This window comes from Nestor notabilis, unplaced genomic scaffold, assembly GCF_000696875.1.
Source record: "Nestor notabilis isolate BGI_N333 unplaced genomic scaffold, ASM69687v1 scaffold19515, whole genome shotgun sequence".
Classification (NCBI taxonomy): domain Eukaryota; kingdom Metazoa; phylum Chordata; class Aves; order Psittaciformes; family Psittacidae; genus Nestor; species Nestor notabilis.
In genome coordinates, this window is record NW_009928115.1 from 25,915 (window position 1) to 39,880 (window position 13,966).

Here is a 13,966-nt window from a genome sequence, read left to right on the forward strand (position 1 = left end):
CCTATGCTTTAACGTTCCCAGCTTCACAAGGATCTCACAACAGCCAAACTTTTCTCAAAGGCAGACACCCAATAAATGTGTATTTAACTTCCCAAGGCTTCTTTCTCTGCTGGCTCCATCCTCCGTGGTGATGAAGGTGGTGTTACAGCAGCAATGTGGGGTAGCAAATTCACATGGGGTGGGTTTTGCAAACGGCCTACATCAATACTTCATGATTTCTTTTATAATGACAGCATTAAACATCCTCTGGCAGAGGCTCACAGGATCCGTGCTCATTCAAGTAACTTAAGGACAGGCTTGTGAAACGCTCAGCAAACAGCAGGAGACAAATAATCAAACTTGGGACAATTTAACATATAAAGTGCCAAGTAACAGGAAAACATCTAATGCTGTTTGTTGTTTCCTGGACCACAATAGTACCTGTTTGAGCAGCAGCACCACAAAGCAGGTTTTGAAAGTAAAAGGAGGGGCACCACTTATTCCTCTTCAAGAGCGATTTTATGATGAGAGGAATGAAGAGAAAGTTAACTCGGCAGCTGCATTCGCTGTTGCGTGTCAATGCAGTGAGACAGGGGAGTTGTACCAGTGGAAAATCAAAGAAATGAACACAGTACACAGATAGACTGTGCTATAAATTGTGCAGAGAGGAACATTTTTTGGCATGTCTGATCTCCTTTGCTCACTATTGCTCAAATCACGCGGCAGAGGATTTCAGGACTTGTCAGCAAAGAAACTTTCCTATAGAAAAAACACATAACTGTCTCTTTTCTCCCCTGGCAGAGTCCAGTGCTGACACTCATTCACTATAAATAGAGGTTCTCCACTGTTGTCTGAGGGAAGTGCAAAGCCATGCCACTCAGGAAACCCAGTCTCACACGGCGTGCTTGGATAGACACTGTGTTCAGGCAACTTCTGTTACAACAGCCCCACTCTGCACACCACGTTTTTCTTGTTGTCTGTGATGTTATCTGTCAGTCAGCCTTCTCTGTGCTGATATAGTCAGAAAACTTGTCATTTAAACATTCAGGTATTCAAGTGCTGCAGGAAATCAGGCTAACGGCTCTAGAACTGAAGGACAGCATTCAATCACAGAATAGATGCAAGAAGCAGAACCATTGGGCCCCATTTCCCATAGCTCCTTACTAATTGTCTTATTCTTAATCTACAGTCAGCTCTTTACAGCTTGTATTCCCTGTGTCTGCAAGCACTTGCTGTCAAATGATCTTCCAAATCATTTCATTCCACATCTTTGAACCATCGCAGAAGGCCCACATTTGCCAGAAAGAAATCTGCTGATGAGTAGGATGTTAGGGTGGACAGTTATGGTGTGTATTTACCTGCCTGCAGGTAATTGCTGTAGCCGTGCAACCACTTCTGCAGCTGACACTGATAGCCCTCATTCCATCAGTATAACCCCCCACAGGAGAAAACCTCGCTTAACTCTATTAATAGTGTGCACGTGTGCTCACTAAGTATCTATAGCTGCTCAAGAATTACAAGAACCTGGCATGTTGGCAGGGAAGAGTTTGCTCCAAGGAGGTCGTAAATGTCTCGTGCCCCATGAGAAAACAAGAAAGGTTTCTCAACTGAGTCCTAACCCTGATGTTTTACTGCATAGATTCACTACCAAGGGCAGGTGAGAGGGTCGGAAGATGAAATAGTTAATCTAGCAACAGCTCTGTAGAAGCTGTTGGTGGAGAAGGAGGTAGCAGCTTGACCCATCTATCCTCATGTGTCTCCCACTGCTATCAGATATCACCTCCCGTAAGCTCATGCTCAGAGCAAGGAGACAAAAATTGCTATTGACAGAAGTACCCTGCAGACAACATCCTCTGCTGCAAAGCTGCTAGCTTCTTGCATGGTGGAAACCTATTTTAAATCAGAACACAACACTAATGTTATGGGAAGATCTTGTTGTATATAGGTTTCAGGATTAGGGAGGAAGAAAACAAAAGTACAGCCTGCCTTGACAAATATTGTCAGACATTTAAAGGTGCTATCTTCCAGAGCTGATCTGTGCTAACACTTCCAGGGCATCAGGGAATGTTGTCATTGATAAATATTAACCATGGGAAATGGCTGTTTCAAAGACATAGCTGATGGTATGGCCAACAACAACGTGATCATGTAATGCATGGCCACAAACAAAGTTAATAAGCATTGGCATCCTACAGCGTTAACCATCACTCTCAGTGATCAAAAAATAAAACCCCGGTGAGCCATTCTGCAATGGCAGAGGCAAAGTTATTGAAGGATTATTTGAGAAAGAGCAAGGAGGCAGTAGTATGTCATCGGAATTTGGGATCACTACTTTGATTTACTGTTGAAAACTCTTTGTACTTTGAGATCTCAAACCCCAAAACAAAGCTAAATCTTCGCTTAGGCACTACGATTCCCTCCCTTATCACATTATTGGAGTACATCACACTCTAATTATAATTATCTGAACAACACTTAGTGAGATTGGGAAGTACTAACCTTTTTGGAGAAGCCCTTGAACACAGTAAAACTGAGCCAGAAACAATCTTAAGGTTTTAAATGCCAGTAAAGTACGCTGCAACCAGTGGAAAAAATAGTGTTCTTACACCACCACCAGCACTTCAGGAAATTTGCCTCTTCATTACCATTAACTCAGAGCCTGAACTCCTAGCTCAAAATTCAGAACAAAGTTGTTGTTATTATTATGAGGGGAAAAAAATGCATTATAATATTTGTATTTCTAAAAGCATCATTAAAACATATCAGTAATCATTCAAAGAAAGGAGTAATACTTACAGCATCTCAGTGGGGTATTACATCTTACTCTCAAGAGGCACCCAGAAGTGCTTCTCAATATTTTAGTATCTGTTAGGCAGTGATTGCAGTTTATTTATCTCTCTCTAGTGGGTACAGCAGTAGAAGTTAAATATTCCATCTTCCTCTCCAAAGGATATAAGGGACCGTATCCCCGTACTCAAGCAAAGAAAATCTCTCTTCATATCACATTCTGGTGTGGGAAATGGCCTATGTGTGCCTGAGTGAGCGTGGATCACTGACCACATCTGTCTACACATTTCTACGAGGCAGCCTCTGTGAAGCCTTTGAGAAGAGCTTCAGGGAGTTCAGATCTGGTGCAGATGCTGCTGAATGGTTGAGGCTGAATTCAGCTGAGGAGTTTCCACCTCTTCTATTTCATGACTTTTCTTGTTTGGTGTTGCTTTACACGCTAGGCCATGGAGCCAGGTATTCCACCAAATCTCAGGTTTGTTTTGGTTTTCTTTGTTGTGTTGAAGTACAAGTCAGACTCTGCTGTTGTGCTTTTAAAGCTGACCACTGCTTCAGTAGCCTCCACCCTGCTAGCTTTAATTTTCCCAAATCTGAGTTCCAGAGTCCATCATGATGAAAAATAAAGGTATGGTTACACTTCCAGCAAGACTTTGTTTGTGATACTTTGTGGATTAAAAAAGCCCTCAATACCCTATAGATCACCAGAGTTCATGATAGCACCTTCAAGCCTCACTGAAAGTTTAATAAGCTGCTGCAGAGTTATATGATACCTGTTAAGTTTATGGAAAAATTTATCCAGTCTGCTGCTGTTATTAGGTATCAAGTACCACAGACACTAGAGAGGACCCTGAGCCAGTATCTATGAGCTGATCTATAGCAAAAATATTGGGAAGAATATTTTGGATTCCCAGGCTTTGATACAGGTCCAAATTTCACAATAATTTGGTGTTTCTATAAAAAGTTGGCCAGAATGACCAATCTCAGTATTCCTAAAAACTGGAAATAGAAGAAAAACCTCAAGCTCATCTAGAATTTTCTGTTTGGGGCTAACTGTCCTCTTTCTTTGTGCACCTCTGCTTGACTTATATAAGCACCAGGAAATGAAGGTCTCCAACCACTAAAGAGGAATAGCCCGAACACTGCTAATAACAGCCCATCCTGTCCTGCTGATGCGTTTCAGTCCTGTGGAGGAAGGGATGGCTTCATGGCCTCCGCGGAAGAGAAAGTTCTGCTGAGGGGCCCATTTCATCCAGAAGTTTAATAATGTAAGGCCGTTTTACAGAGGCCAAAACCCTCCATCAATCCATCAGTGCTGCAGACAGAAGGGGCTTAGGGAACATTTCAGTCTTGCAGACTTTGCATCTCTTAACTGAGTTTCTGGAAGTGGAACATTTATTTGGGCTGTTGCCCATGTCCACACTGTGAATGAACATGCAAGTTCACAAAGCACCTTTCAATGGACAGAGCTCTCTCCTGCATGCATCTACCTGTTGTGGGAGCTTAGTTACCTGTGATACTTCTACCTCTTTATCAGCTCTGGATAAATCCAACCAACTACCTTAAAAGTTATTGGAGAAGTACATACAGACTGTATGTATATAAAGTACATACGGAAGTACATACAGAAGTACATACAGATGGCCCCACTAGACACACACAAGCACAGAGTCATTGAAAAGCCTATTATTTCATAGGAAATCAGGGTGAGAAGATGATTTAGATTTATTTTTTCCTTAATGAATAGGAGAGGATAAAATCACACTCTGAATGTATTTCCTCTAAATCAGCACACCGTAATGAAGAGGCTCAAAGAAATGACCATTCAACCTCAGAGGCCCTGTTACGCTGGGAGCGATTTAATTTCATTGTGTGAACTGCCATAAAAATAAGCACTGGGATCATTAAAACCTGGATTTTGGATTGCCTTGCTGGAGAGCCATCGGGAGTGACAAACCAGCTGATGGCAGAGGGATGCACGGACAAACATGCTTTTAGCAGGAGCAGTCCCAGCTGAAGGGCTCTCCTCCGCCTGGCAGACAGGGCAGGTGTGTCACTTCCAGATGTGACATGAGCCACTTACTTCTTGTTCACAGCCTTTGAAGTGCTGTGCAGAGAAAGCCTGAGCCGTTATCGCAATTAGAGTAGATACATCATTTACTGGAAGAATTAAACGCACTGTAGTAGCAAACCTGCAGTTGACACTCGCAGGGTGCAATTTAAATCCTCCGGATTAGTAATTCTTTTGAGATCTTTGTAATCATTGGTAATAGGTAGTGAAATAAATCCACATTTATATCCTACAGACTGCAGCTGTGCTTCTGTTAAAGCAGTATTAACTGAAGGCTTTTAAATCCTTCTGCCGGCTCGAGCTGTAAGCACCGAAACTCCTGTGCAGAGGATACATCCTGGGTGATGTATGTTCCTGAGCATGAAAGTGCTGGTTGATGAATAATGAAAGCACCAAGGCAGAATCACACCCCGGGGCTTCGCTCCTGCAGTAAGCTCTCAGGGGAGAGGTCCCGGTGCAGTTTGCTGTGCAACAGCTACCCAGCTGCTGCTAAGACTGGATGTGGCTATGGATAACTGTGATAGAAAATAATACAACATACTAATGTATTTTTACCCAGATGTACAAAGCACTGAACCTCCTCTTGTTCAGTCAAGTGAGGGGTTCATCCAGCCAACTCTGGTATTGTTCCTTCAGGTATCAGGAGTGCACACCCTCACCTTGACTTACTGCACAGGCTCCCAGTTAACTAAACAAATACGCCATTAATGGCTGAGCCAACATTGAGGGGGACATACGGGTTTAAATTGTAGCAGGAAGAGATTTATGGACTTGTTTTCCAAGCCTAGAGAGTAACTGAAGAGTCCTCAGACAGTTCAACAATTACCAGTTCTGATAAGGGAAGGCAGCACTTTACTAGGGACAAGACAGGAGTGGTGATGGGTACTTGGCTTTGCTGTGGGCCACCATCCCAGAGCGGGGACCCAGAGTGACAGCCACTCTAGGAACAGAATGAAGCTCTGCAAACTCAGTATGCTTGTTAAGATAAGCACAGTGCTGATAAAGCACAGAGAGATTTAAAATCTCAAGAGAACTGCATTAGTGGCAGGCTGAAGAGCCCAGAAATCCTCGCTCTCCCTTCCTTCACCCAGGCTTCAGCCCCATCTGCCCAAAAATCATCAGCTTAGAGATGGTTTGTGACCAACCCTACAGCAGAATAATTTACACAACCTGGGAGGAAAAGGGAACAAAACAGAGCTGGCAGAAGCGCATTTACCTGGTTCTATTCCTTACACGTTACATTTGCTTTCTTTTCATTTAGGAATCTACAAAGGACATTGCTTCCGAATCAACCATTTCCCTGAAGACAATGACTATGACCATGACAGCTCAGAATACCTTCTCCGTAAGTGAAAAATAATACCTAATACACAGAGGCCAGAGAGATGTTCCTGGGTTTCTATTCTGTAGAGTGGAAACAAGCAAGCCTTACTCGCTGGGAGAGCCTGGTCCAAACTGGGTGGTACAGAGCAGTGGTGATATATGCCCAATTCACGCTGCCCCTGGCACAACCGTGACCCTTGGAGACCTCCATTTCAGGGGTTTCCTTCAGCCAGTGGAATGCTCATGATTGTGGTGCCCATTCTCTAAATAAATGGAAATCTTTCAAATGAGAACTACAGCCATCATTCCCAGCTTGGCGAGGGTATTTTATAGAGGGAGTATTTATCTGATTAGGGTATCAAAACCAGTTTGAGGAGTGGGTTAAGCATTTCCTAATGCTTAAACCCAACCCTTATGCAAGCCTCATCCTTTGCAGCTGCTGAGCCACCTCCCCCTGCAGTGATATTACTGCATTGTAGGAAGGAAGCTGAAATTTCTGCAGCTAACAGCAAAATCTCAGCGTGAACATGGGCTGTGGCTTCCCTGCATGGAGAGCCAGCCATTGCTGCTCTGTGCTGGTGTGTGATCTGCCATGGAAGTAACTTCATGCACCAACCTGGTGTTTGAAATAAGGGCAATCATTTCAGCTCCTCCCAATGACCATTTGCTCAGCTGGTGGGAAGTCTTGGAACCTGCGAGGTTTGAGTTAGATTTCCCCCTCCCCAGAAGACACCCAGCCTCACTGTTCCTTTTGAACAGAGGAGCTGGCCAGCCAAGCTGAAAGCAGTGCCCTTTACCAGAGAAAGTTCACAAGGCGTTGGGAAAGCTTCAGGGAGCAATGAATGAGCTGATGGCTGATATACCCAGCAAGTCAAAACACTTCTCAATTACACTGCTATTAATTACCTGAAACATCACTTAGAGAACCACTCTGCCCTTCTGTTCACTTCTGGGAAACAAATTCTAGTTACTAACACAAGAAGAGAATATCAATCATCTCCAAAAAGGACACTTTACCAGAAAACCCCGGTTTTTTTGCTCTTTACTCCTGTCAGTTTGGATCAGTCATAGTGCTTGGGTGACATGATTTCACCGCTGAGGCAAAGGCAGGGTAGCAGAGTGAGCACAGCTGCATTTATCTTTCATACAAAGACTTGGAATTAATGTTAAATGGGTGCCAAGTCAGCTTTAAGAAACAAACATCATTAGTAAAAGGCCTATAAAGGAATGAAGAATTAAGTAGCATCTTGATAAAAGCGTATTATGCCTTCTTGATTTGGAGAGAAGGGAGAACTGGGAAAAACAGTCTACAGCTCTGCAGTAAGACATGAGATTGGTAAATTGGTTCTAAGTGTACTTGTGACGGGTGTTCCTAAAAGCTGTTTTCAAAAGTGACTAAGTACAGATCTTAAGAACAAGTTGGTCCAACCCTTTATGTTTTCTGCAAATGAGCCCCACAGAGGAGAGCTCATCCTCACATCGTCTGCACAGACAACAGGACTCCTCTGCTTAACTCTTGTAAGAAAAACCAAAGTTCCACTTAAAATGCATACAGTTGATTTAGAGATTACTAAAGGGCAATGTATCTAAATCCAGAAGAGATGAGATCATATGTACATGTAATAGGGATCGAATCATTGTCTAAGACAGGAGGATATTTGCGTCCTGTTTCAAAGGAGACGTGAGACGTTCCGTCCCATTTTTGCCCTCTGCACAACACCTTTGCGATCTGCTGTCTCTGTATCATTCACCGTGTTCTTTAGCCATTTTTTGGCACAAGTTTCTCAGAGGGCCATGTGAAGGGTAATCCTTATTGTTCCTGTCTGGCTTAGACAAATGTGCCAACGCTGTGTTCATCTGGCGCTCCTGAAAAAGCAGCATGAGAGGTCTCAGCCTGCTCCACAGTGACCACTCCAACAGAGGCTTCAGATAAATATAAACATTATGGTGCTAGCAGAATCAAGCACTGGTTCAAAAGCCTATTGAAATCCGTGAAAAAGGACCAATTTTAGGAGACTTTGGTCGAGGTTATAGGTAGGAGCAGGAGTTTGGATTTTGTCCTTTGGCATTTAGGCTGCTCCCTGCAAAACCAAGTGAGAACCAGCTACAGCGACCACTAGCACGTGCAAAAGAGCTCAAACAAGATCCCTCGTGCTGAACCTTCCTTATGACAACACAGACCAATCTGGATTTCTAAAAACATCCCCTTCACTAGGGCTGTGCAGAGCCCCAGCAAGTGGCAGGGGTACCACTGCCATGCCCAGAGAGCCCATGCAGTCCCCAGAGCTGGTGCCTGCATCACCCAACCCCAGGCATGTGCTCCAGCTTCCCCCCTTTCCTGTATTTCTGCAGCACATGGACACCAAGCTGCTCCAATCCAGCGCTGCGTGAAGCACATGCACCTCTCACTTTGCAGAAGAAGAGATTTCAGCCACACTCATCCTCACTGCGCGTGTGAGGCTCTGCTGCGACGCAGAAGCGCAGCCATAAGGAGGGGGACCCCGTTTCCAGGGCATGTCTACACATTCATCCACTTCTTTCCCCCATGTTACAGAATCCCCTTTTTAAAGCTGTTTGCTTGGCTCCTGCCTTTTGGAGGAGAATAAAAGCACGAGCAGAGCACTGGGGCTCACAGCCCCGTGGGGAGGAGCAGCGTGGCACGCTGCAGAGCTTCGCCAAAGGAGGTGTCACAAGGCATAGCAGTGCAGAACAGCCGATGTAAACAGACAGCATGGTAAACAAGGGGAAAAAAAGCAGGGGAGAAAGCAAACATCAGATTGCCTTAATGGGTTTTGATGTGCTGTCGTTTTATTACCAGTATCAGGAGCCATATGTAAATTCTACATGGTACCTATGAGCTGCCTTTTAAATTCCAGAGCTACACAGTGTAGGAGAAAATATACAGTAGAGTTCTACAGGAAGAGAACACTGTTTTCTTTCTCTTCATATTAATTACAAATACATATGAATAAAATTAATTCATATTAATTTTCTTTCTCTTCATATTAATTCAACTGTAGAAAAATTATCTCTGGAGATCATTGCTACAAGTAGAACAACCCACTCCCTATATTTGGCATGTCTGGCAAGTACCTTCCGATGATATCACTGAAGCATTTTAGGAAAGCTCTTTGATTTAATTGAAATCATTATAAACAGCATGACCATAAAATAGAGGAAGCAACGGCCAGAAAGGGTGGGCGAGAGTAGATTTTAAAGCCGTGCTGCCTTTTGCCAGGACACTAACAAACAGACAGTGATTTGGGGTGTCTTCATGTCCAGCAGCACAGAGATGACATTGAATCTGTTTCTAATAATTGACTTTAAAAACTGACCCAAAGGTCAAAGCACCATTACTTCATACCACACACGTGGGAATACACCCAGGACAACAGAACAGGCTCTCACCGCTCAACAGGCTTTGATTAGAAACCTTACACCCTCATTGCTTGGATTTGCCAATTATTGCAAGACACTGTCTGAATAGTAATGCATCGACTGAATTGGGTTTAGATCCGGTTAGAAAATGCCCTGTCTGTAAAGGACACGTGCAGCGACATTGCCAGTTTTGGTAGGAGACAGACTTTTCTCGCTGCTGCAGATCGATACAGGCATAAGCTTCCCAGGCAGGGACTGTCCTTTTAGCTTTATGTTTGCACCATCTTAATGAGGGCTGGGCCCGCAGCCGGGGCTCCTGGGGGGCTTTGAATCACTCACAAAAGCACATTAAATGCCCAGCCCTGTCCCTTTTGCAGTCAGCAGGAGTTTTGCCACCAGTTACCAGGGGAGTTGTTAGGAAACAATCCACTGAATTGGGAACGCCACAGCCATCCCAAGTAAAATGAGAAAGCATCAGCTGTAACATCTGGCTGTTTCTCCTTGGGAAACAGGCCCTGCTCTTGGATGGCACCCGGGAAAGCGCACACTGGGAGCGGCACCACAGCAGCAGATATGGCCATATGGAGGTTTGCTCCTCTCCATGCACCCCCTCCTGTGACAGCAGCCTCTGACCCCCATTCACCTTGGTCAACCCTATGCCCCGACATCCCCTTGCCCTGATGGGACTCCCCTCTGTGCCTTTGCCTCTCCACTGTCCCCAGCTTTGGGGCAATCCTGTTTTCCACAGCAGTATTCAGCACCTTATCTCCCCTTCTTCAACAAAATCCTCTCTCTCTCTCTCTCCAACAATATAACTCATTTCCTCGCTCTGCCTTTCAGGAACGCCTACCAGCTTTCACCCCTTTGGTTGTTCAATACAGACATCTCTCTCCTTGTGCTTGTTTATTTTTCTCTCAGCCTTTTTGTTCCCTCCGTGCCACTTCCCTTTCGATTGCTGCTTAGTCTTGTAGTGACCCGACTTTGAAAGCTGGATTGAAGTGGTGGTTTAAGTCTTTTTTTCAGGGATTTTCTAGCCCATTCTGGTGGATGGACTGGAGCAGACAGAATTTTAAATTACTCTACTTAGCTGTCAGAAAACTAAACACAAACATCTGAGACACACTTGTTGAAACTTCTCCCTTAACAACCTGAAAGGTTTCAACGGCCTCAATATTCAACGACAGAGAAAGGGGTTATTAGCTGTGCTCGCTGGCAGCGCAAATGCTGCAGGCTTCAAGAGCTGTAATTTGCTCACCTTTGCATGTATCACGGAAGGGATCTGTCTGCTGAAGCCATCCCCAAACGTAGGGTTCGCAGCCAGCTCATGAATTTTTCACTGCTGCTCCCTGCGTGATGCTGTCACTTTGCTCATGCTTTGCCAGAGATGCTCTGTACATGGTGGCTTCAGATAATGGTGATGACTCTGGATGTTCTAGGAAAAAGGGATTTAAGTTCCTCAGTTAAGAGTGTCCGTGCCACACTGACCACCTACCCTGGCACTGGCTCCCAAAAATGGGCCCAGAAATGCGGAATCTGTGATAATTCCAGCAAAAGCCAAAGGTTTTGAGACTTTGTAATCGCTATACTTGCACCCAAGGAGGCATCTGAAATTATTACTGTCTTGGTTTTCTACCTGTCTCCCCTCCAGGCATTGTCCGTGCCTCCAGTGTGTTTCCCATCCTAAGCACAATATTGCTGTTGCTGGGAGGACTCTGTGTCGGAGCAGGAAGGATTTACAACAGCAAAAACAACATTATTCTCAGCGCTGGGATTCTCTTTGTTGCAGCAGGTATGTTCCCCTTAAATTGAGTCCTTAAGAAGTCCTGAAAAAGACTGTGGAAAAGCTTGTTGGCAGTTCTCTCCCTGCCATATAAAATATAAACCCCTTTTCTGGATCGAGGGCACTAACAACATCACACCAGGCAAATTTCTCAAGACAAAAGCATGGTATTGAAGCTCTAGAATAAGTAGATTCTAGAAAAGCTTTTTGTTTTCCTGCAAAGGGAAGCTGAATTCAGTAACAAGCGGGTTTTGCACTATTTAAAATGTATTAAACATTAGATGAATCAGACATCTCTTACATCCAGGGCCTTTTTCTTTTCTATGGTGGCAGAAAATATTCACCTGTGATAGGTGAGCCCATTTTTCACACTAGAAACATCGGAGAGAGCAAGCCACATTGTTAATAGCTTTCCCTGAAGCCCAGATTAAGCATGCTGCATATAGATGAAATTCAGCAAGGTGGAAGAGAGCTTATCTTGATCAAGGTGAACAGCCATAGCCCTGAGCTCAAAATGTATTTTTATTATCCTGAATGTTAGGATCCCACTAACGATATTAGTGAGCTCCCAAATGCTACTTCTTTCCCACTGTGGCAATGAAGAGGTGGGAGTAAATTCTGATGAACATATTGAGGTCCATGCGAGCGTATGTGACCAGATGTGGATCTGCTCTGTGTTTTTCAAGAATAAATGAAACCTGGAGATAAATGGAAGAGTAACTAAATGTAATAAAATTTCCTTGTAATAGTCTTTGAACTAATCAGGTCCAGAAAGTAACATGGCTTCAGTTTTATCCTCCCAGGCACATAACCACTGATTTATGTTTTTCTGCCTCTAGGACTAAGTAATATCATAGGGATCATTGTCTACATATCAAGCAACACAGGTGACCCAAGTGACAAACGAGATGAGGACAAAAAGAACCATTACAACTATGGTTGGTCTTTTTATTTTGGAGCCTTGTCTTTCATCGTGGCTGAAACCATAGGTGTTCTGGCTGTGAACATTTATATTGAGAAGAACAAAGAGCTGAGGTTTAAGACCAAGAGGGAATTCCTTAAGACTTCTTCCAGTTCTCCTTATGCCAGGATGCCAAGTTACAGGTACAGGAGGCGGAGGTCCAGATCCAGTTCTCGGTCTACAGAACCTTCTCCATCTAGAGACATTTCTCCAGTTGGCATGAAGATAGCAAGCACCATTCCCATGAATGAAAAGAGCCTTTGAAGGTTACAACAGCTGCCAGCTACAACGCAGACCAAGAAGCTAGTTTTCTGCAGGTTCACAACTTCCTTCAGAAGGAATTTAAGGAAGGACTCCATGTCAACATGGTCAACAGGAGAACGACGCCTGTTTGAAGCACCTTCCTTCCCCGTGCTTTTTGAAGAAATACCGAAAGAGAACGGATCGGTCATGGAAGAGAAGGAGCAATGTTAAAATACCCTCTCACCTCTTGAATTGTGGCATGTGTTGAGGTAGCAAGTGGAGATCCTCTGGACCAACATAATGATATTACACACTCGTAGCTTTTTTCGAAGCTATTTGGAGTTTGTTTCTTTCAGTTCTTGGTGTCACAAAATGAAGGCGGTTCATGTTCCTGCACTTCTGTAGTGTGTACAAAGTCTTGGAGAAACTGCAAAGGACTGGCCACCAGTGTGTTTTAAAGGGTTACAGAGAAATTGTTGTACTACTTCTTTTTTTCTAATGTTGAGATCCCTTCATACAAACTTGCAAATATAATTTATAACCAAGCCCAAGGATGAATACGAACTGCTCCTCAAGTGAGCCACTTCCCTTTGACACAGCATAAGCTTTGCCTCTTTCCAAAAAAAAAAGGAAAAAAAAAAAAAAGAAAAAAAAAAAGAAAAAAGGGAGTATTTTTGAAGGCAACACTTTCTAAAACTGACCTGTGCTACTGAAACCATAGAGCACTCGCATGCTGAGCATTACAGACTTCTTGATGGGGTGTATGGGGGTTTCCCATCTCTGGTGTAAGTCATCCCTCGGGGCAATGCAGGTAGGGGAGAAGAGGGTGGGTGCATCCTGAAACACCTAAAAAGGGAAGGATTAAAGTAGGTGGGACTTGAGCATATTTGCAAATATCATTTCTTGCCTAACATTTAGAAAACTTGAATTCTCGTTTCGACTAGCCCTAGTGCCTGATCTGGCAAGGTGCTGAGTGCTGTCTGTCAGGAGCCCCTATAGACTACTTATAGCAAGAGTGAGAAGCAGAGCTGAGCCAGGGTGGCCGGTTCCCTGCGACTGCATTCCTGTTTTCCTTACTGCTTCACAAGTGCAACACTAACGCTACTGGAAACTAAGATACCTAAGCAATGTGCGTGAGAAAATGAGAAGCTAATATGTTCGGACTAGCCAAACTTCCTGCAGCGATGGGGACTGAATGTTAACAGAACGGATGACAACTTTGTATTTTTTAAACCAGAACAAAAATAATCACCGTTTATGAGATATTTATTAAACTCTTTTTATTATGAATAAGTGCCGCATGGTGCAAGGTATAGTTGCTTTTAGATGGGAATGATGGTTCGATCCAATTTAATTTATTTTGTAATGACGAGTCTACTGACGTGCAGAGAGCCCAGAGACAACTCTATGCATCACCTAAGGGGGGAACTAATTTGTACCCTTTGCT

General features: G+C 43.9%; 1 protein-coding gene across 1 annotated transcript; it reads left to right on the forward strand.

The window, feature by feature from the left end:
• Positions 1-6,095: 6,095 nt before the first annotated feature.
• CACNG4 (calcium channel, voltage-dependent, gamma subunit 4) lies at positions 6,096-13,141 on the forward strand (the record flags this gene model as incomplete). The annotated part of the gene is given in 4 exon segments (XM_010014386.1): positions 6,096-6,179; positions 11,184-11,324; positions 12,155-12,526; positions 12,529-13,141. Coding segments are annotated over 4 exon segments (740 nt in total), but the record flags the coding sequence as incomplete, so codon positions are not given.
• Between the last annotated feature and the right edge of the window lie 825 nt (positions 13,142-13,966).